This window comes from Carassius gibelio, chromosome B16 (assembly GCF_023724105.1).
Source record: "Carassius gibelio isolate Cgi1373 ecotype wild population from Czech Republic chromosome B16, carGib1.2-hapl.c, whole genome shotgun sequence".
In the NCBI taxonomy this organism is placed as follows: domain Eukaryota; kingdom Metazoa; phylum Chordata; class Actinopteri; order Cypriniformes; family Cyprinidae; genus Carassius; species Carassius gibelio.
The window spans coordinates 25,313,456-25,341,125 of record NC_068411.1 but is presented as its reverse complement, the minus strand read 5'-3'; the positions used below and the strand labels follow the sequence as shown (position 1 = coordinate 25,341,125).

At 36.6% G+C, this 27,670-nt stretch overlaps 1 protein-coding gene across 1 annotated transcript; it reads left to right on the top strand.

Annotated features, from left to right (window-relative positions):
• The first annotated feature begins 112 nt into the window (after positions 1–112).
• Positions 113–27,228, top strand: plekhf2 (pleckstrin homology domain containing, family F (with FYVE domain) member 2). Its single transcript, XM_052578626.1, has 2 exons — positions 113–360; positions 26,291–27,228. Exon 2 carries the CDS (start codon positions 26,302–26,304, stop codon positions 27,025–27,027), a length of 726 nt encoding a protein of 241 aa, XP_052434586.1. The 5' UTR covers positions 113–360; positions 26,291–26,301; the 3' UTR covers positions 27,028–27,228.
• The last annotated feature ends 442 nt before the right edge of the window (positions 27,229–27,670 follow it).

Genomic DNA, 27,670 nt, shown 5'->3' with positions numbered 1-27,670 from the left:
TATAAAGGCGGTTATAAACGTGGGCTCTTTCCAAAAAAACATGCAAGTGCATGTTCCCAACGAGAAGGAAAAGCGAAAGGCATTACATGATCGCCAGTCTACGGTAAATACAAGGATCAGTGTTTATCCAGATTAGTCCCTGCCCCTTCTCCCACACCACCCCGACCCAGAGTCACGCTAGTGACGCTTACATTCCCTGCTCCTGCCCTCAGCCATATTGAAAGTGCAGTTTCCGAGTTTGGCTGCCCGGGAAAGTGGCAAAAAACTTCCATCTAACGCTTTTTGATTTTGGAATTTAAGTATTTTGGCCGTTGGAAATCTTACAAGAGATTGTGGCTCCGCGTCTACAGCCGTCGATCGGTAAGTGCGCGCGTGTCTGTCTAAATTTACCAAGCGCTGGTTTCCATTCGCGCCTGTCAGAGCAAGTCTGCGTTGCAATTGTTTAACTACTGCGTGTGTACCGTGGTTCGCTTTATTATTTTGCTACATTAGTTTAAGTGAAATGTGTTTCAGTCAGGTAAGTTTGAAAGCTGTAGGAAGAAGTCAAGGAACTATTCGTGCGTTATGGGACAGTCCGAGCGCCTTGCTAGCTTGTAGCATGCTAACTTGAGGAAAAAGTTAAGTCAACGATGAAATGTAAAACTAACTTCACAACAATAACAACATATGTCGTTTGCTATTTAGATATGTTCATCTAATTCATAACTCATGTTAGCCAGCCAGTACTAAGTTCTTGTGCAAACTCTGTGAAAGTAGCTTCTCTTTTAGTTGTTTTAGTTGTCAGTGTCAAAACAAGAAACCCAAAAACGTTAAAGTTGGAGCTATATGACAAAGTAGCGTTACCTTAAATCAGTTTGGTTTAAATATTTGCGTTTTTGACTTGACAAAACATCAGAACTTTTCCTATTACTATCTGCCTGTGTGACAGCCACATCTGCCTGGGTGACTCATCGAAACTAACGTTACATAGTGCAAACCACCCAACTCTGCTCCTTGCTTCACAGCGTGGTTTCAGTCATATAGTGATGGGAAAATCGAGGAGTAGCAGATTCTCCTCTGTCAAATCGCTTGTCAACGAGACTATTTGCAATTGCTTTAGATTTAAGGTTACAAGTCACTAGTTACAAGTTGCGGTGGTTAACTTGGCGGAAAAACTTGATCGACATGCCATGGGTAATATTAATATTATACACAGCATGCAACTGTGCACGATCAGGATGAAATGAAATTAACACATGAATCCAAACATATTGTAGCAGTAGAGGCATTATGAAACTTTTATTTAGTTGCTGTTAAACCATGAATTAAGGAAGCAGTCTTAGTCTGATACTTTTGCTTCCCCTACAAAATGTATAAAGATATATACATATACGTATTATATATATATATATATATATATATATATATATATATATATATATATATATATATATATATATATATGTATGTTTTTTTTATGACCTCACACTGAGCATTAATTTTAGAATGATTTAAGATGAGGTCCTCAGAAATGTTTAATATATTCTATCGTCACAGTTTCACTTCTGCATTCATATGGCTGTTTGATTCACACCTGCACTTTTAAAAAGGGCTCTGCAGTTGGGTGTTTTTATTTGTGAAGATAGATGCTGTCATATATTCATGGATGTATTTTAATGGACTTTTCTTGTAATTTTGGCTTTGTCTGTTCCTTCCTTTTGTGACTGTGTGACTTTGTGCAAAGTACTTGAAAGTAGAGACTGATCTCTCTCTCTCACTCGCTCTCTTCAGTATCTCCATGTATACATTCATGCATGCGTTTATGTATGGTCAGTACTAATAAATAAAAAAAAATATTTTCAACTTTGAGTGTTTGACACTTGATATGCAAAAGGAGAACCTATTCTAAAATGTAAATTCCTGCATTTCAGTGCAGAGATAATAATTGGACTGCATAAATAAAAACATTTTATTATGAATGTTTTAAAGGTGACATATCATGAAAATCTGACTGTTTTTTAACAGGTTTTAAGTGCTATAATCAGGTCCCGGGTCAATCTACCAACCAAGGAAATGTGAAAAAGATTAAAGGGGTCATATGATGTGATCCCCCCCCCCCCCCCCCAAGGAGACAGAAATATTTGCACTGTATTTATCAGTGGGACAATATTTATACAATACTACAACCTAGAAATAATTTGCAGGTCTCAGCAGCACGAATTATGTGCCCAGCTACATCTGATTCAAATATTATGCTAATTAACAGTGAGCGGTGGTTTCAGACATTACGGTGCTTCACTCGCACTGTCTCTTATTCTGTCTGAAAGAATGAAAGAGCTGTGGTGAAGGTGGAGCGATTCGAGCAATCAGATGAAAGCAGCGTTTAAGCTCCACCCACAAGTGCGAATGAAATATTGAAGCCATAAACCGAAATGATCAAAACGTACACGGACCAACTGTCTTGTCCATGTACTCTTACTTGAATCCTCTTCTTGAGACTTCAGTCTCTTGATCTTCTGCAAGCCCCGCCTTGTTCACGCAGTGATTGACGTGGCATGAGGGGGAGGAGACATGATCGACTCGGAATGCATTTTCAATGTGCAAATTGAATTTTTCTACATTCATTGCGGGACATTTAATGAAAATGCAATCGTAAGTGTCTTGACTGTGAGTGTTAATGCAATTAAGAAAAATAGCATTTGAATGATAATTTTGCCACAGTTTTTGCTTGAACATGTTATACATATCTAATAATTTCTGTAATACATTTTCATTTTAATTTTGCAACTTATAAAGTGTTAAAATTAGTATTCATTTTACATATTAAAACTAGTGTGTGAAATGGCAAATGAAAATTATGTAATTTAATTTTCATTTTCATTTTGCACCAAACGTTGCACAAATGTATTGGAAAGTTTAAATGTAACACAAATGCATTGCCATTTTACATATTGCATTGTCATTTTGCATATTACATTCCAAATTGAATATTGCTACCTAGGGGTGGGCGATATCTCGATATTAAAAATATATCGAGATATTTTTTAAACACGATATGGATTTTGACATATCGTATATATCGATATGTTGTTTATATTTCATTCTGATTCTGCCACTTTGCCTCTTTGCCTTCTCTGTGCTGTGCACGCCCCCGCTCGCTCGCCCCCCGCCTCCTTGCTTTTGTCCCCACTCCCTTCGCGTGTATAGAACTAGTCTAAAAAACAAAGTCTAAAAACAAAAGGACAACTTGCTCCATTATATGGAGATACTTCGGTTTTAAGGCGTAGGACGAACAGAAGGCAGATGTCTAACGTAGGGCCCAATGATTTCCGCGATGCAGAAAACGCGGACGGAATCCAGTCATATAAACGGTACAGTTTAACGCGGAATGTCACGGAATTGGTTAAATTTTGAATGAATTATCAAAAGTAGGTCATGCACTTAAATCAAATCGCGATATAGACTAATATCTGCAAATATTAACCCGGAAAAGTCTATTTAAATATGAATCCTGCATGTTCTGCGTGTCTGTGTTAACGAATGGCGCAGAAGCGCGTCTTCATTCAGCATTAAACACACGGAAGCGCGTGATGCTCGCGCTGGTTTCAGCGTCTTTCCTCTCACTGATAAAGACGTGAACACATGAGGAACATCTCCAGAACTGCACCGAGAGTCACTTCATGAGCATCTGACCGTTTGATTTGAGTAAAACTAGCTCATATCACATCATAGACTGTAGTATCACATACACAGAACTGTTAAGGTAAACTCGTCAAAATAAAAGTATTTGGCAGAAATCTTTTACTATTGTTCAGCAGAATGTACATAGCCCACTACTACTATTATTAAAATTAAATGAACATATTTTTTTAAGGAATAATCACACAACATTTCTTCCATGTTTTATTTTTAATAGTAAATCCCCTTTGTTTACCAAAAAATAAAGTTTGCTTAATTTTAAATAATTAAAAGATAAATTAAATAAATGTTTTATGCCTTCATTTGACAACCAGAAAAATGTAAATACACAATTTCTGAAGGGAAAAAATTTCACATAAGGCTATTTTAAGATTTTTTAAAAACTAATTAAGTTGTTTTTATGCATTTAAATAATTACACATGCTAAAACACAGAATTAGGTAACAATAAAGCATATGGTGAAGAAAAAAATAAAACGTTTCATAGGGCCCTAAACATGTAATATTTGGCATATTTGTTTTTGCAGTAGTTTTAGGGGGGTTATTTTTCCTGTAAAGATATCGAGATATATATTGTATATCGAGATATAGCAAAATATATCGAGATATATTTTTTGCTCCATATCGCCCAGCCCTATTGCTACCCATATGCTTCCATACCCTCGCAACTGTAGACGGTAATGTTTTCTCTTGTCTTCTTGGTTCTAAATAAATGCGACTTTTAGTCCAGTGCGACTTATATATGCTTTTTTCCTCATCATGACGTATTTTTGGCCTGATGCGATTTATACTCAGGTGCGACTTATAGTCCGAAAAATACGGTAAGTGTTCTGTCTTTGGCTGCACAGACGAGAACAGAACACTAGATTCCCGGCCTCAGAGGAGACAACAGAGCAGTTGATTTATTGATTTATTTACTGTATATTGCTGCTTCCACACAGATCTAAAATCTTAACAGACATAACAAAAAACTGTTTAACATAAACTTGTGTGAATAAGAACTGAGTTCAGTACTCCCATGCTGTGACCGTGCTTTCTGTCCATGTGCTTCAGATGTGTGCACTCAGAAAGCCATATATCAGAAGCATGGTTTCGATAAACATGATAATCAGATGTTTTTAGCAGGTCCAAGCTGTAATGATGCAGCTCTAATCTGCAAAAGGGGCAGGGAGCAGCAGCTTTTTCGCATTTAAAGAGACAGGCACGAAAAAAAAGCGTGTTTCTGCTTCCACTAAAAATAGCCATTTTCAAAATGGTGTATTAAATGATCTATGGAGAACTGTGAGTTGAAACTTCACAGACGCATTCTGGGGACACCAGAGACTTATGCCCCTTTTTACATTATGTGATATAATATTACCTTTAATTATTTAAAATGTGTTATTGTTAATTATGATTGTTATTCATATGCTTAAAATTAATAGTTTATATATTAATAAACTATTTTATATATAAAAAGTACGTGAAAAGTAAGTTAGTGCCCCCCCCCCCCCCCCCCAAAAAAAAGCATCTTTACCAACTTTGCTTAATACTTCCAGTTCATTTCTTGATGCTCACATTGAATACAATTGGTCTCATTTCCCTAATAAAGTAAAAATAGTATTTTTTCTGAAAAAAAAAATATTATTAATGTACATGTCAAGATTAGCTCTTTAAAGTTTCATTCTGTTAGACTTTGAGTTGATTTAGTTTCTACATTACATTCTAGTCATTACTCTGCCATTGACCTTAGCGTGTTTGCTGTGATTTAGTGCAATGATTATTTTAAGCAAACATCTTAATTGTGCAATATATCTCTTGAAGATACTGAGTCAACCAATTATAATGCTTTAAATTAATCTTATGTAATAATATTATTATTTTCATATTATTACATCCAAGAAGAAGTCTGTGCTTATGCAAGTCTGTCTTAGTTGTCAAAGTAGAGGTTTTTTTAAATTGTGCTACCTTCCTCATGTCTGTAATGTACAGACATATGGCCATGCAGTGTCAGCAAGACAGACAGCAGGGTCAAAGCTGAAATGTTGTCCAGTGTAATGAGGGAAAAGCAGTTATTCAACAAAGATTATGTCCTATTAAGAGGCCCTCGAATGACCTTCTTGAATCCCTCTTGTCTTAAAAGCTGTGCACAGTTTAAAGGGTTATTTAACCTCAAAATTAAATTTATGTCTTTAATTACTCACCCTAATGTCATTCCAAATCCGTAAGACCTTCGTTCATCTTCAGAACACAATTAAAAATATTTTTTATGAAATCGGAGAGCTACCTGACCCTCTATAGACAGCAGCACAACAGAAATCCAGAGACTTAGTGGATACATCGGTAAAACAATCCATGTGACATCCATGGCTCAACTTCAGTTACCGGATTTTTCGGACTATAAGTCGCACCTTAATATATGTCGCATCAGTCCAAAAATACGTCATGACGAGAAAAAAAAAAAAAACATATATAAGTCGCACCGGACTATAAGTCGCATTTATTTAGACTCAAGAACCAAGAGGTAACATTACCATCTACAGCTGCGAGAGGGCGCTCTATGCTGCTTAGTGTAGGCTACAGGAGCACTGAGCAGCATCTCTGGCAGGATATAGCGCCCTCTCGCGGCTGTAGACGGTAATGTTTTCTGTTAGTTCATTTCTCTTGGTCCATGTCAAATTAATTTTGATAAATAAGTCACACCTGACTATAAGTCTCAGGACCAAACAAACTATGAAAAAAAGTGTGACTTATAGTCCGGAAAATACGTTATGTGATGCTATGAGAAAAACTTTTTTTTTTTTTTTGTGCAAAGAAAAATAAAAACAATTTACTCAATCATTCTTCTCCCCCTTGTTATGTCTACTGCCATTTTAAAGAGTATTACAATGCATACACACGCTTTCCCTTTAGCTTAAACAGTGCTAATTACACAAATGATTGATGCACTCATCTTACCCCTGAACGTAAACAATGCTGATTACGTCCAATACGTTCTTGGGTACCCTCCAAGATGGTGGAAGATGCACCTTGGAGGAGAAGAATGGTTGACTATATTGTTATTTTTGTTTTCTTTACACAAAAAAAAGTATTGCGAAGCTGAAGTTGAGCCACTGATGTCACATGGATTGTTTTACCGATGAATCTACTATTTGGGGACATTTCAGTTGAGTTGGTGTCTTTGGATGTCAGGTAGCTCTACAGTTTTATAAAAAAATATCTTAATTTGTGTTCCGAAGGTGAACGAAGGTCTTACAGATTTGGAACGACATGAGGGTGAGTAATTAATGACATAATTTTCATTTTGGTGTGAACTAACCCTTTAAGGACAATTTTATAGAGGGCATTGTCAAATTGAGCATTGCCTATAATCAAAGCTCTACTCATCACAAAGTCCAATACACCATTGGAGGCCGAATCAATTCTGCATCACATTTTTCACATTTTCTTTTCTGTCTCTGAATCGCCAGCACAGTACCTTTAAATAGCTAAAAGGCTAAAGTAATGCAGTCGTCTTTTGTTTTTCATGTTATTTTCATATCTAAGAATATTTGTTGCACAAATTTAATATTTTTTGTAACTGAACTGCACATCTAATATATTGGTTCAGTGACTGATAATTAATAATTGGCCTTTGCCCCCCACTTTATTGTCAGCATCAACTATTTATCAGCCAGTGAGGAATTTGGAATCAAATGGTGACTCCCAGGTCACAATTAAATTGAATCGTGAGGTGCCTAAATATTCCCACCCCTTGCCATGCTATCAAAACAACCTTAGACCGAAAGTTTCTGTTGTTTAATCCATAGAACAGATCCAGCTGTGATTTTATTAGGGAATTGGCTTATGTCTGCCACCTAACCAAGTACCTGGAAAGTCAATTTCTGAACACAGCATATTGAGATGTATTCTGAACGCACTCCAGTAAACCTTGTGTAAGCCGCACAAAGGTTGTGAACTTTACCCTTCAGTAGTCTTAACATGTTGTTTGGCCAGAGATAATCTGTGGCTTATTACGATGCAAGTTGTTTGAGTTATATCACTAAGCAACACATACTTTATGTTAGGTTTAAAACAAAATATTTCATTCAGATTAACAGACAGGCACACAGATGTTTTTGTGAATTTAAGGCAAAGTCTCTGATTCCATGTATAGGCCATGCTGGATGATGCTCTGACAGAATGAGAATTAGTTTTTAACCTATACTGCAGAAGGCAAAATGCTTTTAAATGCACATTTACTAATAGCTGTAAACCGCAAGACCTTAAATTTTGATCTTAACTGATCTGTTACCTGTGGGTTATTTATGCATAGTGATGTGACAGGATGTATGGTTAGATTTTGTGTGTGAATGTCACAAAATCTAATTTTGTGGGCTGAAATGCTTGAGAAGTTTAAAAAGGGTTTACTTTGAAGATCTTGTTTTTGTCTTGAGTTGAAGGAGAAACCAAAAGATCTGAATGTAGTTAAGGTTTAACGGTTAAAAATATCCTTTGGTGTTGCTGAGAATACTTTAGCTGTACTTCCTTAATCTTGACTTACCGGAAGGAACCGTGCTGTCATCAGTTGACTGTGTTTAATTTGCCCAGAATGGTTTATTGGCTTCATTAAGGTCAGATATTTACTGTACAAAGCTGCTGATTACAGTTACTTTTGACAGGTTTGTTGAGTTAACTTGCTCTGGGACAAAGCCAGAAGTGCAGTCATGCAAGTTTACAGGTCATCACCTACTTCTCTTTTACAGTGCTGACTTACATGCTGGTTTTAAAATAAAATAACTATTTGATCACAAAAATGTAAACTTCGGTAGGGGTCAGTATGTCTTACCCTTTTACTTAAAGGATATTGAATAGCTTCATAGGACTGCACAATTAATTAAAAGAAAAATGGGGCTGTGACATGGCTCAGTGAGATTGGTTAACCGAAAAGACTGCATTTTAATGAAATATTTGCTGCTTGTTTTTTAGAGAGAAGTTTGGCACTGTGTTTTTAAACGTGAGCTGCTTTTACTCTGAGTGCCTCGAATCGCAATAAATGCTTCTCACAAACTCCATCTTTGCAGCCGAGTGCATTTGACAATCACAGATTCCCCAAGAGACCCGACGCTGCCTAAAGCCCATCGCAGTCAAAAGCAGCAGCACCAGCCGAATATGAAAATGGGGGTTACATTTTTCTTGCTTTTGATTAGGGCTGCTCCGATCACGATCGGCCGATCGTTAATGATTACACATCGAGCAAATCACGCACCTGAGGGAATTTGCAGCAGATTAGAAAACCGGCTTTACTGACAAGCAGGCCCGTCGCGACAAGGCAGGCAAACCAAGCAATTGCTTGGGGCCCTGAGCTGGCCAGGGGCCCCAAGACAACGACTGGTTAAGAATGAAATGCAACGACACTGTGTGAGCGCCCCTTTGATCGTCAATGGGCTAGATGCATATCTCTGCCATCTTGGATTTCCGGTCTTGCGAGTGTGTGCGTAGGTATTTCCGGTTGTGCTTAAAGTCAGTGCAGAGAACCAGAGAAGTCCAAATATTACCTTCTATATGTTTACAGGATTTATAATATCACTTCATATGCAAATAAGATATACACTGCTATTATCACTATACTACAAATGTTAACTGAGCCAGTGGATTTGAAACCTGTGTATGTTTCGGTCCGGTGAATGAATTAAGTACACTAATGTTCACTATTGTTCACGAGATGAAAGTTTAACTCATGGTGTATATACACAGCTATATAATGTATTTTATCTTACCAAATATGTAAATGTACAAATTACTTATTTCTCGAAGATGTTTGCATTGTTATTATAATTTTTTATATTAAATATTTACCTCGTGAGACGTGGGCTGCGATTTATCTTCAGAAGTATCCATTTCTCAATTGTACACATACATCAGTCTGTTTCATCGTTATTTTCACAAGATTATTTTACACAGTAAAAAATACGTGACTAATTTTAATATCTGTTGAATCTGATAATTAATGCAAAACAATAACAATGGCTACTTGTAGACAGATAATGATTTATGCTGCAGATCTTTCACAAAACAAATAACCAGATAAAAACACACATGAATGCAAACAGCGATCTTTTATTTAAGGCAAACCTACCATAATTATATTACGTTTAATTGTACAGTTAGTTATAAATTATGTTATCAAATAAAGTTAATAAAACGCTTTATCAGAAATCTCTGTGCGTCTTGTTTGACAGTCAGAAACATTTATCTTACATAACAGAACAAAACAAGCTCTTCGAAAATAAAAAGTATTGCATATTTGAGAGGTTTGTGTTTGAAAAAAGAAATCCCTGTGGACCTGAACTGACGCTGATCCACATAATCAACAGAAGAATAAAGCAATCTCCGCGTTGTATCTTGATGAATTTCCACACAGAGGTACGCAAAATATAGGGAGGATGTTTCCCCATGTTTTTGATATACCACTATCGGCTGTTAAATTTGAAAATCTTTAATTATATACATCTAGCCAAGTTTCATATGTAAGTTTCCCTTACAGTCAATGCGAGCGTCTCAAGACCGGAAATAAGTACGCACACACTCGCATCGCTGAAGCTCACCGGCGCCATCTTGTGCACCTAGCCCATACATAACGTGTAATGACACTGTTATCGGGATCCCCCTCAAGGGGGCCCCTCTCAGTAGTTGCTGACAACAGCCAGCCAACCACGTGATCTCACGTGATGGACTAATATCTGTAAATATTAAGCCGGAACAGTCTATTTAAATATGAATCCTGCATGTTCTGCGTGTCTCTGTTAATGAATGGAGCTGAAGCTCGACTTCCTTTATTAACACACACTGAAGCGCACGTGACGCTCGCGGTAATTTCAGCATCTGCTGTCTCACTAAATAAGAGGAGAACACATGAACAACATCTCCAGAACTGTTCTGACAGTCACTTCATGAGCATTTGACCGTTTGATTTGAATTAAACTAGCGTCACATCACATACACAGAACTGTAAAGGTTTTTTTTTTAAGGTTTAATGACACAAAATTTCTTCCATGTTTTATTTTTAATAGTAAATCCCCATTGTTTACCAAAAAGCTAAGTTTACTTAATTTTCAATAATTAAAATATAAATTAAATTAATTTTTTGTATTCAATGTTTAATGTGCATCTCAGAAAATGCTTTATTTAAAACCCCAACTGAATGGCACTTAAATGCACTTAATTCATCTGTCAACTTTATTGTCATTGTGGACAGTACAAGTACAAACAGAAAAACAATGGATAACAATTAAATGTTTATTTTTGATGTATGCATTGCATTCTATGCATTTAAAAATAAAAAAATACAAATTTTCTAAAAAAAGGAAACCTAGTAGTTCATTTTAAGAGACCCAGGAGTCTTATTTTCTCTTGCATAATTAATATTAATAAGCAAAAACACATTTTATCCGATTAATCTATGGAATTTTTGGTAGAATACTCGATTACTAACAAATTTGATAGCTACAGCCCTAGATGAAAGTGGCATAGCAAATAGCATGCTATACTATTCCACCGTGATAATCTGTTTAACAAATGGGGTTTAGGAAAACCACACAATAAATTCCATGCATCAAACATTAGCTTGGGATGTTTTTAAGCATCGGTAGTGAAAGCAGCTGTCTGCATCCCTTCCCTTCTAATATCAAAATATGGAAATACTAACATATCTTAAATTTTTCGGTAAACTTTATAATAAGTAAAAATACTGTTTGATAACAGTTAAATGACAAAGATTAAAGATTAATTAACTATCAATTTACCATCTATTAATGATTGTTATTACAAAGGGTCTACCATCTAACTTATCAACTATGATTTTGGGAAACGCACCCCTGAGCTGTTAATAGTGACCTCTGTCAATATGCTAACAGTGAAATGGTAAGACGTACTTCACAGGTAATTTCAGATTTTTTTTTTCAGTTATTTTCCCAGCTACACCATCAACTTCATCCTCACCATCAACAGATGCATCACTTCTCAGTGCTGATGTTTCCTCTGTATAGCACAAGGTACCACAAGCTCTGTAATTATAGCTGATATCCTGCAAAGCCCAGAGTTTAAACTGATAAGTGTGTGCTGTCATATTATTAGAAAAAAAAAACCAGTGCAAATCACTATTGAATTCCCACCAAACTATTTTTTCAAGTAGTATTTGCACTGTAAACCTTTTTTATTTATATAAAGTGTGGGTGAACTTAAACTGTATGGCTATGTTGTGGTTTCTGTAGGCTTTGCGTGCGTGCGTGCGGGGGTCGGGGGGCCTCTATGTCCATTTTGCTTGGGGCCCCCAAATTCCTTCAAATGGTCCTGCTGACGAGATGCGCATTAACGATTGGCCGATTGTGATCGGAGCAGCCCTAATTTTGATTAAATAAAAGCAAAATTTGCTTTAAGTTGTCTGCTGTTTGTACTTATTGCTTTCCTTAAGTGGGGGGGGGGGGGGGGGGGGAATCTGAAAAAAAAATCCGAAATCGAATTAAAAAAAATTAAATCAGAGATTTTATTTTTAGGCCATATCACCCAGCCCCAGCAGCAAACAATAATAAATATTAGTATTGTAATTTTACAAATGTGCTAATATAAAATAAAAAACACTTGTGAAATGTTACAATAGTAGACTAGTATTTCTCAATTTTTTATATTTTTATTTAGTAATGATGATAAACATAATAAAAATAATCGTAGATTTAACAAAATGGTAGGCTGAATTATGCAGACCTACAAGCAAAGCAAACCTGTAGTACTTTAAACTGCTATTTTTTATCAGAGAAATCAATTAGATTTTTTACCTTAAAGTGTCAGCGCTAGCTTCAGTCCTGAGTGTTTCTTTCTTTCTTTCTTTCTTTCTTTGAGGAAAGACAGTGTTTACCATCAGCATCCCAGAACTTACACAGGTTGAAGTATAGAGATGTATGAATTAGGGCTGTGTAGAGTATCAAACCTGAACCAATCAAATTAAAGAGTCGATCAGGACCATAGTTGAAACAGCCAAATTCCTCAGAAAGGCAACAGGAGGTTGTAAATGAATTCCTAGTGCCACAAGTCAGAAGCAAGATAACCAACTAACTCTTTCACAGAACAGCTTTCAACATTAACACCATTAGGGGCCGTTCACATATCGTGTCTTTTGCGCGCTTAAGCTCGTTATTTTCAATGTAGGTGCGCAGTATGCGTGCTCATAATGGAAGCGACGTGGTCGCGACGTTCCCGTTTTTTCCAGAAGTGTCCGCAACGCATTGAGTTAAAAACATCTCAACTTTTCAGAATGCCGCAAGTGCACCACGGGTCATGTGACAAGAACTAACCAATCAGCTTTATCCTTTCCCGTAACAACGTTGAAAGCTCAGCCAAGATGAAGGAACAGCTGATCATAGATGTATATGGATTTGCCATTTTGAAATAAATTTAGTAGCAGAGTTACTGCGAGCGATTTTAGTGCTGCAAATCCATTTATACTTTGCTGAAATTTCCGCTTCTTCATGGAGAGAGCACGTCATTGTTGCTTAGCAACGGCAGACGCCTCAGGAGCGCTTCTGCCCGAGCACTTTGGAAAGAAGGAGAAAGCAGTGCGCCTAGCATTTTCCACGCGTTTTTAGGCGCGATATGTGAACGGCCCCTTAGAACAATTATTGTAACAATTATGTATGAGTGCGTGTGTTTATGTGTTAGATTAGATTATATGTCTTAAAGAAGTATCTTGTGTTTTGTGCTTACAAGTTAATGTCTTAAACTGCCGATCTTGTTACTGTGCTATTTAATAGTGTTTTCACTATACTTCGGATATTAATATCCAGTGCAGATTTGATGTTAAACAGCTCGTTCAGTGAATCGCAGGGCGTCTCAATGATCAGCTGTGAAACAGTGATTCCGTTCAAATTCCCTTTAAAATCTTAAATGATTCCCTTTGAGCTAAATGGACCTGTTTACCTTACAGCTGGGACGATAAAGTGATGCAGAATCGATTCGTGGTTTTAACAGCAGATGGTGCTCTAATCTTTTTATCATGAAGAAGAGTGCTAAAGAATGCATTCAACTGAGGCATGTAACTTCACTTCATCTTAGAATGCTTTTATGATGCAAGAGTAATGTAAACTAGGGCTGTCAATGAATATTCTAAATTTGAATATATATTCTAATAGTTTTTAAAAAACGAATTTTGAAGGTGAAAAATAATATTCGAATAAAAAAAAAAATGTGGAAAAATGCCCACGGTAGTAGAGGCGTAGCTGTTTGATTTGCGAGTGGGCGCTAGCACGCCTGAGGGTTCAAGGACAGGTCACAGGAGTCGCACTGTCTGGCACAGCATCACTGCTGAAAGTTGACGCGTCTTCATGGAAGATGCCAGCAATAGCAGAGCCCAACTCGACCGCAGCAGAGAAAGCGAGGTAAAATTGTTGACCCGCGAGATAAAGTTGTATGCAAGCTATTCAAGTTACAGTTAGCATACCATTCGACCACTAGCAACATGAGGTCACATCTCAAAAATGTGCACCCAAATGAGCATTGCATAATGTGTGGAACTCCAGCTAAACAGTCACGTCTTGACATTTAACGTTACTTTGCATCGCCCGCCACAAGCTCTTTGTCTGCAACATGACAAGAGGCCATAACGGATAAATTAATTTCGTTCATTTGTAAGGACGTGAGACCGATCAGTGTCGTGGATGGGGCAGGCTTCGGGGAGTTCTGTCAAGCAATGGATCCGAGGTTTGATCATTTATCGTTTCATGTCAAGGAAAAGTTCCATGTTTACCACAGCACAGCTCGCTCGGAGCATTCAGTGCCAGTTCTATATGCTGTAAAATTTCAATTAATATTAATAATATTTGTTTCAATCACTGAATGAAGCCTGCTATATTTGGGACAGAATTCGCGCCCTAAAATTGCTTGCCCAAACTCTTGATCAGCACGAAAAAATTTGTTTGTTCATTTAAACCGTTATGCACAGAGAGGGTGAGAGAGCGTGAGGTCTGCAGTCTTGGCCATTAGTTGATTTCCTTGTTTTTTGTGTAGGTAATACGTTGTCAAATATGTTTAAACTTAAATAAACTACCTATACAAGTAGTTATGTCTCTTTGTATTATTTTGTCCTGTTATTGACGTAATGCGCGTCATTGACAAGATGCGCCACCAGATGTTCAAATAGTTGAATATTCGTGTTTTTTTTAGAGGGAATATTCGAACGTCATTTTTGAGCAATTTTGACAGCCCTAATGTAAACACAGCCCACTGTGAACACCTTTGTAATTCGCTTCAACCTTTTTGAATTTTATGAATTATTATTTTTGGTTCAAGTGTCTGTACTGATTTGGAAATGTGCAGAGTACAGGTGTTTCTAAAGCATGCAGTGCCATCTGCTGTTCAAAACTAATCTCAGAATCGATTCAAGAAAGAATCGCGCAGCATACAGTGTGTCTAGTTTTGTGAACTGCCTTTTATATGATCGTTAAATCATTTGATTTGACGACACCCATGAGGTGGCTGTCTGTACAATAACAAATACTTTTTTAGAAGCTGATAGCAGACATTGTGGTTTAAAGGGGATTCTTTGGTTTTTCTAAATGTAAACACATCCTTATTTTGGCAGTAAGGTTGTTTTGGAAATAATAGTTTTTCATTTCTCAAGGTGTCAGGTTTGTGCTTCTTGTAGTGGATTTTCTTTGTTTTTATGTGCATTGGACTTGGACTTTAGACATATGGTTTCCAAATAGCAGCCCTGCCATAAATTCCAGATTTATGAAGCACATAATATGCAGTTTTTGTTGAGACTTGGTGACTTTCTTGGGCTCTTTCTTTCTTAGATTTATTAAAAACATTTTGAATTGATTTTAAAGTACCTTTACTTGTCTATAAATCACTCAATGACCTAGGACCGAAATATATTGCAGATTTGTTCACTAAATATAAACCTAACAGAGCACTCAGATCTTTAGGATCGAGTCAGTTAGAAATACCAAGGGTTCACACAAAACAAGGAGAGTCCGCCTTTAGTTACTATGTCGTCCGCAGTTGGAATCAGCTTCCAGAAGAGATCAGATGTGCTAAAACACTAGTCACATTTAAATCTAGACTCAAAACCCATCTGTTCAGCTGTGCATTTATTAATTGAGCACTGTGCAATGTCTGAACCGATTGCACTGTATTTTATTTATTCACTGTATTTTATGTAAAATCATTTTTTATTTTTAACTTTTAAATTAATTTTAAATAAGTCGATTTTTAAATCATTTCCAAAGTTTTAAAATTGCTTGTTTTTATTTTTGTATTATTTTTCTTCATTTATGTTAAGCACTTTGAATTACCATTGTATGAAATGTGCTATATAAATAAACTTGCCTTGCCTTAGATTTATTATTTATACTGTGCCTCTTTATACTAGGTGTGATGCAATAAAGCATTACATTATTACAATCACTTGGTTTCAATCACTTTCAGTGTGGACGTTCTGGAAAGACTGTGATTTGTTTAAAAATGTTCAACATATAGCCTTATTTGCATAGCCAATATGCTGATGGTTTTGAGTGCATTTATATGTAGTATGCAAGGTTATATTAGACTGTTTTGCAGGATCATTTCATTGTTGTTAGTATGCTCTAGACATGCTTGAACAAACATGGAAACTAGGCACGGGCCGGTATGAGATTTTGACGCTATGATCACCTTAAGCAAAATTTTCACTGTATCACGGTATTGTTGTTACAGCTCTGAAATGTTTTAGAGGTGCTCCGATCACGATCATGCACCTGATGGAATTAACTGCTGATTAGAGAAACGGCTTTACTGACGAGATGCGCATAACGATCGGCCGATCGTGATCGGAGCACCCCTAAAATGTTTTATTTTTAAATATCTGGGTAAAAAAAATTTTTTTTTTTTTGTTCCAGCTGGACACCATATTTTTTTTTTTCTGAGCAACATACAGAATATTAGAAACAGTAGAATTATTAGAATTATAATTCAGTTTATTTTTTTTCTTTGATTTGTTTCCTAAAAAAGGACTGACATCTTTATTGAACCTAAAGATATAATTGCAGTTATTTAATTTTAGATATATAATTCATATGCATATAATTTATATCATTTCATATAATTTAGTTATATAATAATAATCGTACACATCATTTGATTTAATAACCCAATTTGAAGCAAAAACTGAATTTTCTGACAAGCTTTGTGAAATCATACCATGTAAAATTTTAGAAGGCTGTCAGCTTCCCTCAGAGATACTTTCATATAATTTCATATTTTCTTTAAAACAAAACTTAATTAAGTCGTCAAAATCATGTTTTACCAAAAACAGCACGGTTGCTCCCCAGTCTTCACCTTTTCTCTTGCCGCCTCCATCTCTACCTGCAGACTGAGCTTGTGCGTCATCTTCGCGCCAGTCATTCAGCCAATAAAGTGTATTTAAAAATTGTGTCTAGTACTATATAAATTACAAAGGTTTATTGGCATCTTTGTTTCAAACGACCCGACCGACCGCCACCAGAATATCATGAAAAATATTTTTGGATGACTCGTAACCGTGGGGGACGGCTGTGCGTGAGACAGAAAGAAACACTGAATGTGAAAGTGTACAGCACATACCGCAGGAACGGTATCATGGAAAATATTAGTGGTTTTGAAACCGTGAAATTTTCTGTATCGTGGTATATAGAGATGTTCCGATACCCTTTTTCTCTTCCCGATACCGATTCCGATACCTGGGCTCAGGGTATCGGCCGATACCGAGTACTGATCCGATACCTGGGTGTATATCTGTATATACAGCTGTATATACTACTAGCCCTGTGTAAATTGCTAGAATTTTTTTATGGTGTGCTTCAGACAGATCCCTCAATAAAACATGAACAAATACATGGTGAACTACTGTATTTATTACAGTATTTTTATTATCTAACATGAATTTGACAGTATTATTTATTTTCTTATGCAAAAAAGAACTTCAAATGCAGCCAAAAATCTAACACCGCAAACTAAAAAAGGTATTTAAGTTTTACAATATAACTGTATAAAAAAACTGCAACAAATAAGTCTAGGAATATAAAAAAAGATCTATTAATCAGATAATCTCTAACAAGTAAAAAACAAGTAAAAAACAAGCAACCATCTAGGCATAATTATTATTATTATAGAGATGTATTATTATTACTGTAGGCTACAACAGTAGCTTTATATATTGTCAATTTACTCATGTAAACCAAACATTTATTTTAATGGGCTGCCATGAAGATCTTTGAGTGTCTGTGTTTATGATATGACAGTATTCTCAAATGAAACGGTAAATTCTCATGAAGTGACGGTTTATGCGTTCGTGTCCTCATGACACACAGCAGAGACTACAAAACAGCGAGCTCTCGCGCATCTGTGCCAGTCACCCACAGAGATGTAGATTTTGCGGGAGTAATATTTAAATAGTATTTTGCAGTTTAATATTCACAGACACTAGTATATATTCGGCTACTGTCTGGAGCCCTGCGTTTTGACTTACACGGAAGCGACTGAACGCAGTTGCCGGTACTGAATATACTCGAGAGTCTGTAACTACCGGTACTACAGAGACATACTGCTAACCACTGATCTATAATATAGTAGCGGCTTCACTGTCTTTTGGCAGTTTAGAATGTGATGAGTGATCCAGTCATATATAGATAAGGGCTGCTAACGCGTTTTCATTTCTTCTTCGCTGCTCTAAACAGGGGTTGCTTGTGGCAACACAGCACAACTTCCTGTGTTTTCAATGCATTTTGAGCAGCGAAGAAGAACCGTGCAGCGGTTAGGCAAAGCTTGCGGTCATAACTAGGTATTTTTTAAGAAAATGGTATCGGATCGGTATATGGGTTCATGTACTCGCCGATGCCGATGCCAGAATTTGTTGTGGTATCGGAGATATTTCCGATACTAGTATCGGAATCGGAACAACTCTAGTGGTATACCTTGAAACCGGTAATCAGCACATGCCTAATGGAAACTAAGCATGTCATTAATTAGTTGGTGTAGTCTGAGCCTTCAGTTTTCTTCTCATCTCTGAGATGTTATTTTTCACAGCCTCTCCCATCTCTCTTCCACCTCATGTCACCTTCCTGACACAATTGAGGAGGCTGGGGACTGAGGTCATATCAAGCTCCTTCACTCTCATGATACATTGAACTCATATTTCATATAATTGTGATTTGCCAGTAAGCTGACTCAGTATTGACACCCGCCTCTCACAATCACATAATTCTGCATCAGAGAAAGCAGTTAATTCCTGTTATGACCATTTGTGCATTGTATTTGATTGACGTGTCCGCCAGCTCCTGCTTTCCTCCAGCAGATGGACTATCAAGTTGCTTGGCTTCTGGAGGGCCAGGTGCTGGCTGTTAGACCTGCAATGTGTTTGCGTTCTGCAGAGAAAGAGAGGTCTGGTCTGCACCTGCTGCTCTTCTCCCACCTCCAGCTGTCTTTGATCTCCCATACAAGTGTCCAAAAGCACCAGGATGACTGGAGTAATGGATGCTGAAAATTCAGCTTTGCTGTCACAGGAATACGCTTTAAAATATGAAACAGTTATTATAACTTGTAGTAATGTTTCACAATATCACTGTTACTGTATTTTTGATCAAAGAAATATAGACTCGCATTTGCATACAGTATTTCTTTTAAAAATCTTGCAATAATACATTTTTATTACCATCCCGAAACAAACACACGTAATATATAACTAAAGTACATATGTACATGTAAGACAATCTGTTCTTGAAAATTTTAGCTGCACAAGAATAAAAAAATTATGTTTATAAAAGAATCAAACTCTATTTACTATTTACACATAATTTCTGGGAAAAAAGTGTATTTTAGTGAATAAGTAAACTTGATGGCCAGATAGAAGCAGATTACAATCATTGTGACATTCCCTACATTGCCTAATTTTAATTTCATTTATATATTGCAACATCCAGTAAAAAAATATTATCTTTGGTTCCTGTCTGTTGCATGATGAAAGTGCTTTTGGAGGACTTGAGAACCTGTGAAATAGATGCTGTGGCTAATTTAGATGCTGTAGTGAGTCATGCCACAGAGAGTCTAATTATGGAGACAGGCACCCATCCATCAGCCTTTGTCATGAAGGCTGGCAGAATTAGGATGACATCTCTCTGCATGGCCAGTGTGTCCAGCGCAGGCCTCCTAGGCCTCTTTTCCAGATCAGATTCACTTAATCATTGCCAGCAGCCCATCTAAGCAAATTCGGTCAGGGACTTAATAGCTAGACCCATGCGCTTCAGCAAAGGAAATTAGTGTTTGAGCAATCTAGTGAAGCAGGCAAGAAATGTGACTCTATCTGTCATGCTCTGAGGGACTACAGTAATTAATATCAAATTCCAAGCATGTTTGTAATTATCTGCAACCACTACTTTTCACTGTTACTATTCAGATGAAATCAGTATCAACAAACTCCATCTGTCCAAATGCATAAATAATGTTATTAGATTTGACATACAAATATGTAGGGCTGTAGATATCGATTAATCGTCTTTTTGCTTAAAGTCCAGTATTAAATATGCAAGAGAAAATAAGACTCTTGGGTCTCTTAAAATGAACAACTAAGTTTCCTTTTTTAGAATTTTTTTTGTTTGTTTTTTAAATGCATAGAATACAATGCATACATCAAAAATAAACATTTAATTATTACCCATTGTTTCTCTGTACTTGTACTGTGAACAATGACAATAAAGCTGACAAATGAATTAAGTGCATTTAAGTGCCATCCATTTGGGGTTTTAAATAAAGCATTTTCTGAGATGCAAAAACAAATAAAATTAATTATTTTTAAATTACTTTTTTTAAGTATCAAAACTAAGCCATACATTAATTAATAATACAAAAACACTGCCTTTTAGTCATGCAACTTAATTTACAGAACTAAAAGTAAACAAAGTTCTGAACATAAGCCTTTACTGTCTTGGAATGCGCTGTAGCATTTAGGAGGCAAAAACACATGGACAGGAACTTGGAACAAGAGAATCATGTTTAAAATGCTCTCTGAAAACTCAACTGCTTGCTCAGTGGATCATGAAGTAGCTCTCCGCACATATCTGTCCATACGAAGCTGTGATGATTTACTGTAAAAGAGGTGAAAAGATAATTATTGATATTTATTACTAAGTTAAAATATCTTTATCATACAGTAAGTTCAAGCCTGTGCATTTATAAATCCTATTCATGGCAATCAAACTAAAATTAACAAAGACTCAAAATGTAGCACATAAGGCTTTAGGGACATGATTATAACATGTATTCAACGTTCAGTATTCAAACGAAAGTATTAACTGAGTATTCAGAGGCTTGGTATAAAGAAAGTATCAAAAAAGTTGTGAATAATAGAATAACTTGTATTATGGCTGCACGATATTAAAGAAAAATGTGATATGCGATAACTTGCAAGATGCAGTGTTCGATATACAATCATGGGCTAAACTGTGTAAAATAAATTTAAATGTGTAAAGTTATCTAAAAACTAAAAATTATAAACCAACATACGTTTTCACATTCTTTCACATTATAAAGAAAGTATCTAGTATATTTAATCATAAAAAGCCATTCGCAACTTTTTGGGGCAGTAAATTAACTCCTTTGGTAGCCGTGGTATAAACTATGTGTGGTATATTTTCACATAATTGTACTGCCTGTCGTGGGTTGTCCCTTACATAGTTAACATACTTAATTTTGGGCGGCAGTGGCCCAGTGGTTCATGTAGGTTGTCTACAAACCGGAAGGTTGGTGGCTCCACCTGACCAAGTGTCTATGTCCTTGAGCAAGACACCTAACCCCAGCTGCTCCCGACGAGCTGGATGGCGCCTTGAATGGCAGACACTGCAGTCATTGTGTGAATGTGTGTGTGAATGGGTGAATGTGAGGCAAACTGTAAAGCGCTTTGGATGGCCATGTGGTCTGTTGAAAGCTCTATATAAATGTAGTCCATTTACCATTTTAATTTAACAGCCTTCATCTCGACTAGCAATCACATTGAGTTAATGCTACATTAAATTACCTTGTCCCGGGTGACGGTCCTCTGAGTAGAGTGGATGTTTTCTGCTGCAGCATGGAAGATGTGCTTTTGTGTTAGGCCCTATGAAATCATATTTATTTTTTTCCAAATTCCATTTTTTCCATGTTAATTTTTCTGGATTCCATTTTTTTTTATTATTAAAAGCATGTCTAATTAATTAAAATCATAAAACTTATAAATTTTCTCATCAATTTATTAAAAGTTTTTAAAAAATAACATGTTTAGGGACCTATGAAATGTTTTATTATTTATTCACCATATGTTTTTATTTTTACCTTATTCTGTGTTTTAGCATGTATAATTATTTAAATGCATAAAAACAACTTAATTTATTAGATTTTTTTCTTAAAATAGCCTTATGAAATTTTTTTCCCCCTCGGACATTCAGGTGTGTATTTGCATTTTTCTTGTTATCCAAGAATGCATAAAACATTAATTTATCTTTTAATTATTGAAAATTAAGCAAACCTAATTTTTTGGTAAACAAAGGGGATTTACTATTAAAAATAAAACATGAAAGATTATTATTATTTTTTTTTAGTAGTAGTAGGCTATGTACATTCTGTTGAAAATTTCTGGTAAACTCTTGTCTTTAAATTAAACCAGACTTTTATTTTGACAGGTTGACATACCTTTACAGCTCTGTGTATGTGTATACTCAAATCAAACGGTCAAATGCTCATCAAATGAAGTGACTCTCAAAACCGTTCTGGAGATGTTGTACATGTGTTCACGTCCTCATTTAGTGAGACGACAGAAGCTGAAATCACTGTAAGTGTCACGTGCATTTCCGTGTGTGTAATAAACAAAGTTATTGTCCGAGTTACTCAAGGAAACGTTTCGGCCCTACAAATATGAAATGATGGAAAAATTCAATAATACTTTTAAATATGAAATTAAACCACCAGTAGGTAGTGGCAAGTCACTTTCTTAATGAGTGAATCATTGATTCAACTGATTCATTCAAACGGCTGATTCATTCAATAAATGAAGCAAGTAACTGTTTTTATAAATGGCTCACTGAATCATTGACTCGTTCAAAAATTCATTATTTAGTAACAAAAGAGTTTTTTTCATGTTCATGAAAGTCAGTGGGGTCCAGTGTTGTTTGAACTGCATGTATTAAAATATCTGCTTTTGCGTTTCTTTGCAGAAGAAAGTCATATATTCTCAACAGAGAAAGTGAAAGTTTTTAGTGTTTTGTCTACAATATTTACATTTTGCTATGATTCAGTTGCACTTTAGTTAAAAAAACCTACACAGCATTAGTTCACTGAGAAGCTACGCAAACAGCGGTCATTAACGTGAATGATTTCTTCAAATTCATAATCGTATGATCACAATCACATTCGATTAATCCTGCAGCCCTAGTCTAGAATTTGTATTTGTCTGTTGCATTGTTGTACAGTACTGATTCTAGATAGGTTAATGTTGCTAATACTGCATAGTGCTTATAATATTCAGAGCACAACTGGTTTTCACTAACTTAAAATGCTAACTAAAATGGAACATTTTTAGCTATTCTGAACATGTAGTATTGCCCACAGCATGTGTGGAATAGAATACGCTTGCATCAGTTTTCATTTTTTATAAGAAGGAGGAAGTGAGTCAGGAAAGTGCATCTGTGTAGGAGGCCATAGTGTCCTTTCACTGAGTTTCAGATACACAGAGCTTCTCTACTGCCCGGCGTCGTACTTCAAAATGATTGCTGAGGTCCTCTGAGTGTCCATGTGAAAGACCATGTGAAATTGGTCACATTTTTGTCTTTTCATTTTTGGTTTGATTAACCAAACATCGGATGTTGTTTCCCAGATGCCTAGTCGATTAGTGAGTTGTGTTAAAACCCTCTCAGAAAATTCATCTTCTTTAAAGCACTATTCTGACAAATGTCTTTGGCTGCTGCATCATTGTGTTTTGTTCTGTTATTTGGGCATCCTGCCACACGCGATGTGTTTTAAGACACTTGTGTTAAAAATAGTCTTAACATTTGAAAATGTGTCTTGAGACCCATGCATTGTGTTCAAGTGACTCTTTTTTTTGGCACTTGGCGAGATACTGTCTGATATGGTGTCACTGTAGCATTTTAAACGTACATATTTGCTGACATTAAAGGAATATCATTCTGTCAACATTTACTCATTTCATGTTCCAATGACTTCCTTGATGCTGTAAAGCACCATATGCTTCTGTGGTATTTTGTAGAATACTTTTATTAAGTCTTGAGCTTACAATTGAAATCCAATATTGTTTTGGACGCCATTATGTTTGCATGGACAGAAACACTTTTGTGTAGCATCTTGAAGAAAGAAGTCATACAGGTTTGGAACAAGAAACACCTTTCATTTATTAGCAAACTGTCCATAGTCTATCAGTAGTATTAACTCTAGCCGGGGAAGATTAGTTGTGTGGTGAAGTTTCCTGTTTAGGGGGTGGTGCTATTGGAGGAGACAGCATTTGATAAATATGTGGTTTGTGTGCGAAGTTTGAAGTTGTACATGGGCAAGCTTGCTTTCTCAACATCGAGGTCAACGTGTAGGATGTATTAAATGTCATGGCGTTCCTCTCTTGGTGAAGGGGCTTGTTTGGTGTGCCTTCTCGTCGGATTACAATATGATAGTCATAACCGAGGCAGAACTGGGGTTTATCTTAGAATTTGAGTTGTTTCTGGTCTCTTAATCCTCTTCATCTTCAAGTGACTTATGAGTTCACCAAGCATCACAATTCACATTATACACTTTTTTCCCTTAGGCGTCTACAAACCTCAGATTTCTCTTTTTTTCCAAACACTCTGCATCTTAGAAACCCAGCTGGCGTGACAACGAGATTGTGTTTGATCATTTCTAATTCACAAAGAGGAAACGAGTTGATACCAGAGATGTGAAGAGTAGCTTTTGCATGAGACTAAACCAGTTTGTGTTCGCCATCTGAAGCAACCTGGTAAGCTCTGGACTATGTCACTTGTTTACGTCGAAAGGCAAGTTGGATAAACAAGGGTGACGCTACTGTATTACACACTTGCGAGATTTAGCACCTGCTTATTAAATGAACCGTAGCATTATGAGATTTGTTTGTCATTTGCTGCAACATGTTGTTTATTTATATTTAGTGCAGTTCATTTCTCAGACCTGCACAGATGCGACTCGGGCAGACAGGATGTAATGTGAGAATGATCAGATCCTGTTGTCCTTGAAAAGGTCATGTAGCTCTGTTTCTCTCCAGCCCTGTGAAAAGAAGATACTCTGTAATAATGTGGTGATCAAAAAAGCAGTTTGATTGGAAGATTACTATTAGAGCTGCAGCTAATTTTGATAATCTGTTCTTATCTACGGTTTCCTGTGATAAACTGGATAAACATTTTATTGTGAAAGCATGTCATTATACATCTTGACTCGTGATCTCTGTCAAACAATCTGCAGATTGAAGGCTATTTCAAACAAAAAAAAAAAAAATGAAAAAAGTAGCTCACAATGATGGATATTGTTCTGGAGGAACACTCATTTTTTCCTTTAAACAGACTTGTCTTTCTGGTGATGTATGAGACCACTCTTTATTTCTAGTATCTTATATAAGTCACTATTAGTCGCAAAAAAATTCTTCTCGCAATACTTTATTTTCACCAGAAATATTTCACAATTCTTGTTACCATGGTAAAAAAAAAATATATAAACTGTCCTGGAAGTGTGTTTGCATGTATATTTTATATTATAAATATTAATAAAATGTATTTATTATTTGATGGCAAAATATACATTTCAGCTTCAGTCTTCGGTGTCATATGATCCTTAAGGAATCGTTTTAATATGCAGATTATTTTATTATTATTTTACATTTTTAAAACCGTTATGCATTTTTGCAGATTCTGCAAATAGAAATTTTGTAATATTATTAATGCCTTTTATTGTCATTTTTTGATCAATTTAATTTATCCTTGCTGAATCAGTGCTATTTTGTCAAATAAATAAAATAAAAAATGAATTGCTTATCCCAAACTTGAATGGTATTTTAAATGAGCATTATGTTTGCTTCAAGTGTTTGTTAACTAAGTAATATGAAACAAATATGGTCAGTAACATGGAACAAAATGGTTGGACACACTATTTTTGCTATAGGTTTAATAATGATATCAGTTACATGCATTGATAATACTTATATTATAATGAAATGTTGTTCTTAAGAAAAAGTCTTACAAAGCATTTTGCAACCTGACTGAAAATATGTTGGTGATTTTCTTGGAGGCATTGAATATAGAGAATTTCAAATGATAAAATGCAAAACAGAAGCTTTTTTGCTAGCAGTGTATGACATCCTGACCTCTTTGTGTGTATAAAACAAAAGCATTTTCTTTTATATAAGCCTAAGTAGCTTCAAAATGAACTAGATACTGGGAACTATTTAAAGGCCAAAAAGAATTGGTACAGATTTGATAAACCACAAGTGTTCCTTCTTAAAGTCTGTGTGGTATCATCTCTTTATGTGTGCTGATATTGTCTGAGCCATGATATTTGCTTTCTGTTCCTGCTCCAATCGTAACCTCTTATTTTTTTTCCCTTCTCTTTGTCAGGCGTGTGAAAGATGGTGGACCGCTTGGCGAACAGTGAGGCCAACTCTAAGCGCATCGGAGTCGTGGAAACATGCTTCGGCACAGCAGGTCAACCGCTGGCCATCCCAGGTCGAGTGCTGATCGGAGAGGGCGTTCTCACAAAGCTGTGCCGCAAAAGGCCCAAAGCCCGGCAGTTCTTCCTCTTCAATGACATCCTGGTGTACGGCAACATCGTCATCCAGAAGAAGAAGTACAATAAGCAGCACATCATCCCTCTGGAGAGCGTCACCATAGACACGGTAGAGGACGAGGGCGAGCTGCGCAACGGCTGGCTCATTAAAACGCCCACCAAATCCTTCGCCGTCTACGCCGCCACAGCTACGGAGAAGTCTGAGTGGATGAGCCACATAAGCAAGTGCGTCTCGGACCTACTGGAAAAAAGTGGGAAATCTCCCACCGGCGAGCACGCGGCCGTCTGGGTGCCCGACTCTGAGGCGACCGTGTGCATGCGCTGCCAGAAGATCAAATTCAACCCCGTCAACCGCCGCCACCACTGCCGGAAATGCGGCTTCGTCGTGTGCGGCCCGTGTTCGGAGAAGAAGTTCCTGCTACCCAGTCAGTCAACCAAACCGGTGCGGGTGTGCGAGTTCTGTTACAAACAGCTCTCCACGGGCGGCACCCTCCCGTCCCGCTCAGACTCCTTGTTATCCAGCAACAATATCTCAGACGACGACGACGACGATGACAGCAGTGACTGAGGGTCGCAGATCATATCCCATAATTTTAGTCAAATTTTCATTCAGGTTTGCAAAGGTTCCTGTGGCAATAACACCTTCCCAAAACAATTAAACGCCCCTGTGCATATGAACAAAAGATTTGATGGGAATTGTTCCTGTGTATTAATGAACACTACTTGTCGGTTCGCTCTACTTTCACATTAAAGTCACTCTCATAATCCATTTTATTTTATTAATGCATTTCTTGGCAATGGTGCTCTTTCATCTTATTTCCCCCCTTTTCCTTTTTAGCTACCATATTCTTACTGAGCAATGCTGCTATCCGCTGGAGGAAGAGAATGTTGGGTAATGTGATTGCGGGCTGTTCCTAGGCAAACACTCCCTCAGGTGAAACCGTGTAGTGCATTGTAACTAGGTTTTTAAACAAGGAACTGCATTTAGTGCTTTGAACAACCAACCACTAACAAAACATGAAAGTGTGCGTTCAGGTGAAGGTCTTCTGTTTCTCACTTTGCTCAGTTTCTAGTAATTGCAAATGACATATCAGATAGACGCTACTAAGCTTGTAAATGCGTGTATATAATGCTGTGGTGTAGGAAGTCTGTTGGAAATTTCATCTGACAAGGTCGTCGCTGCCTTAGTGCCTTCTTATTTATCCTCAGGA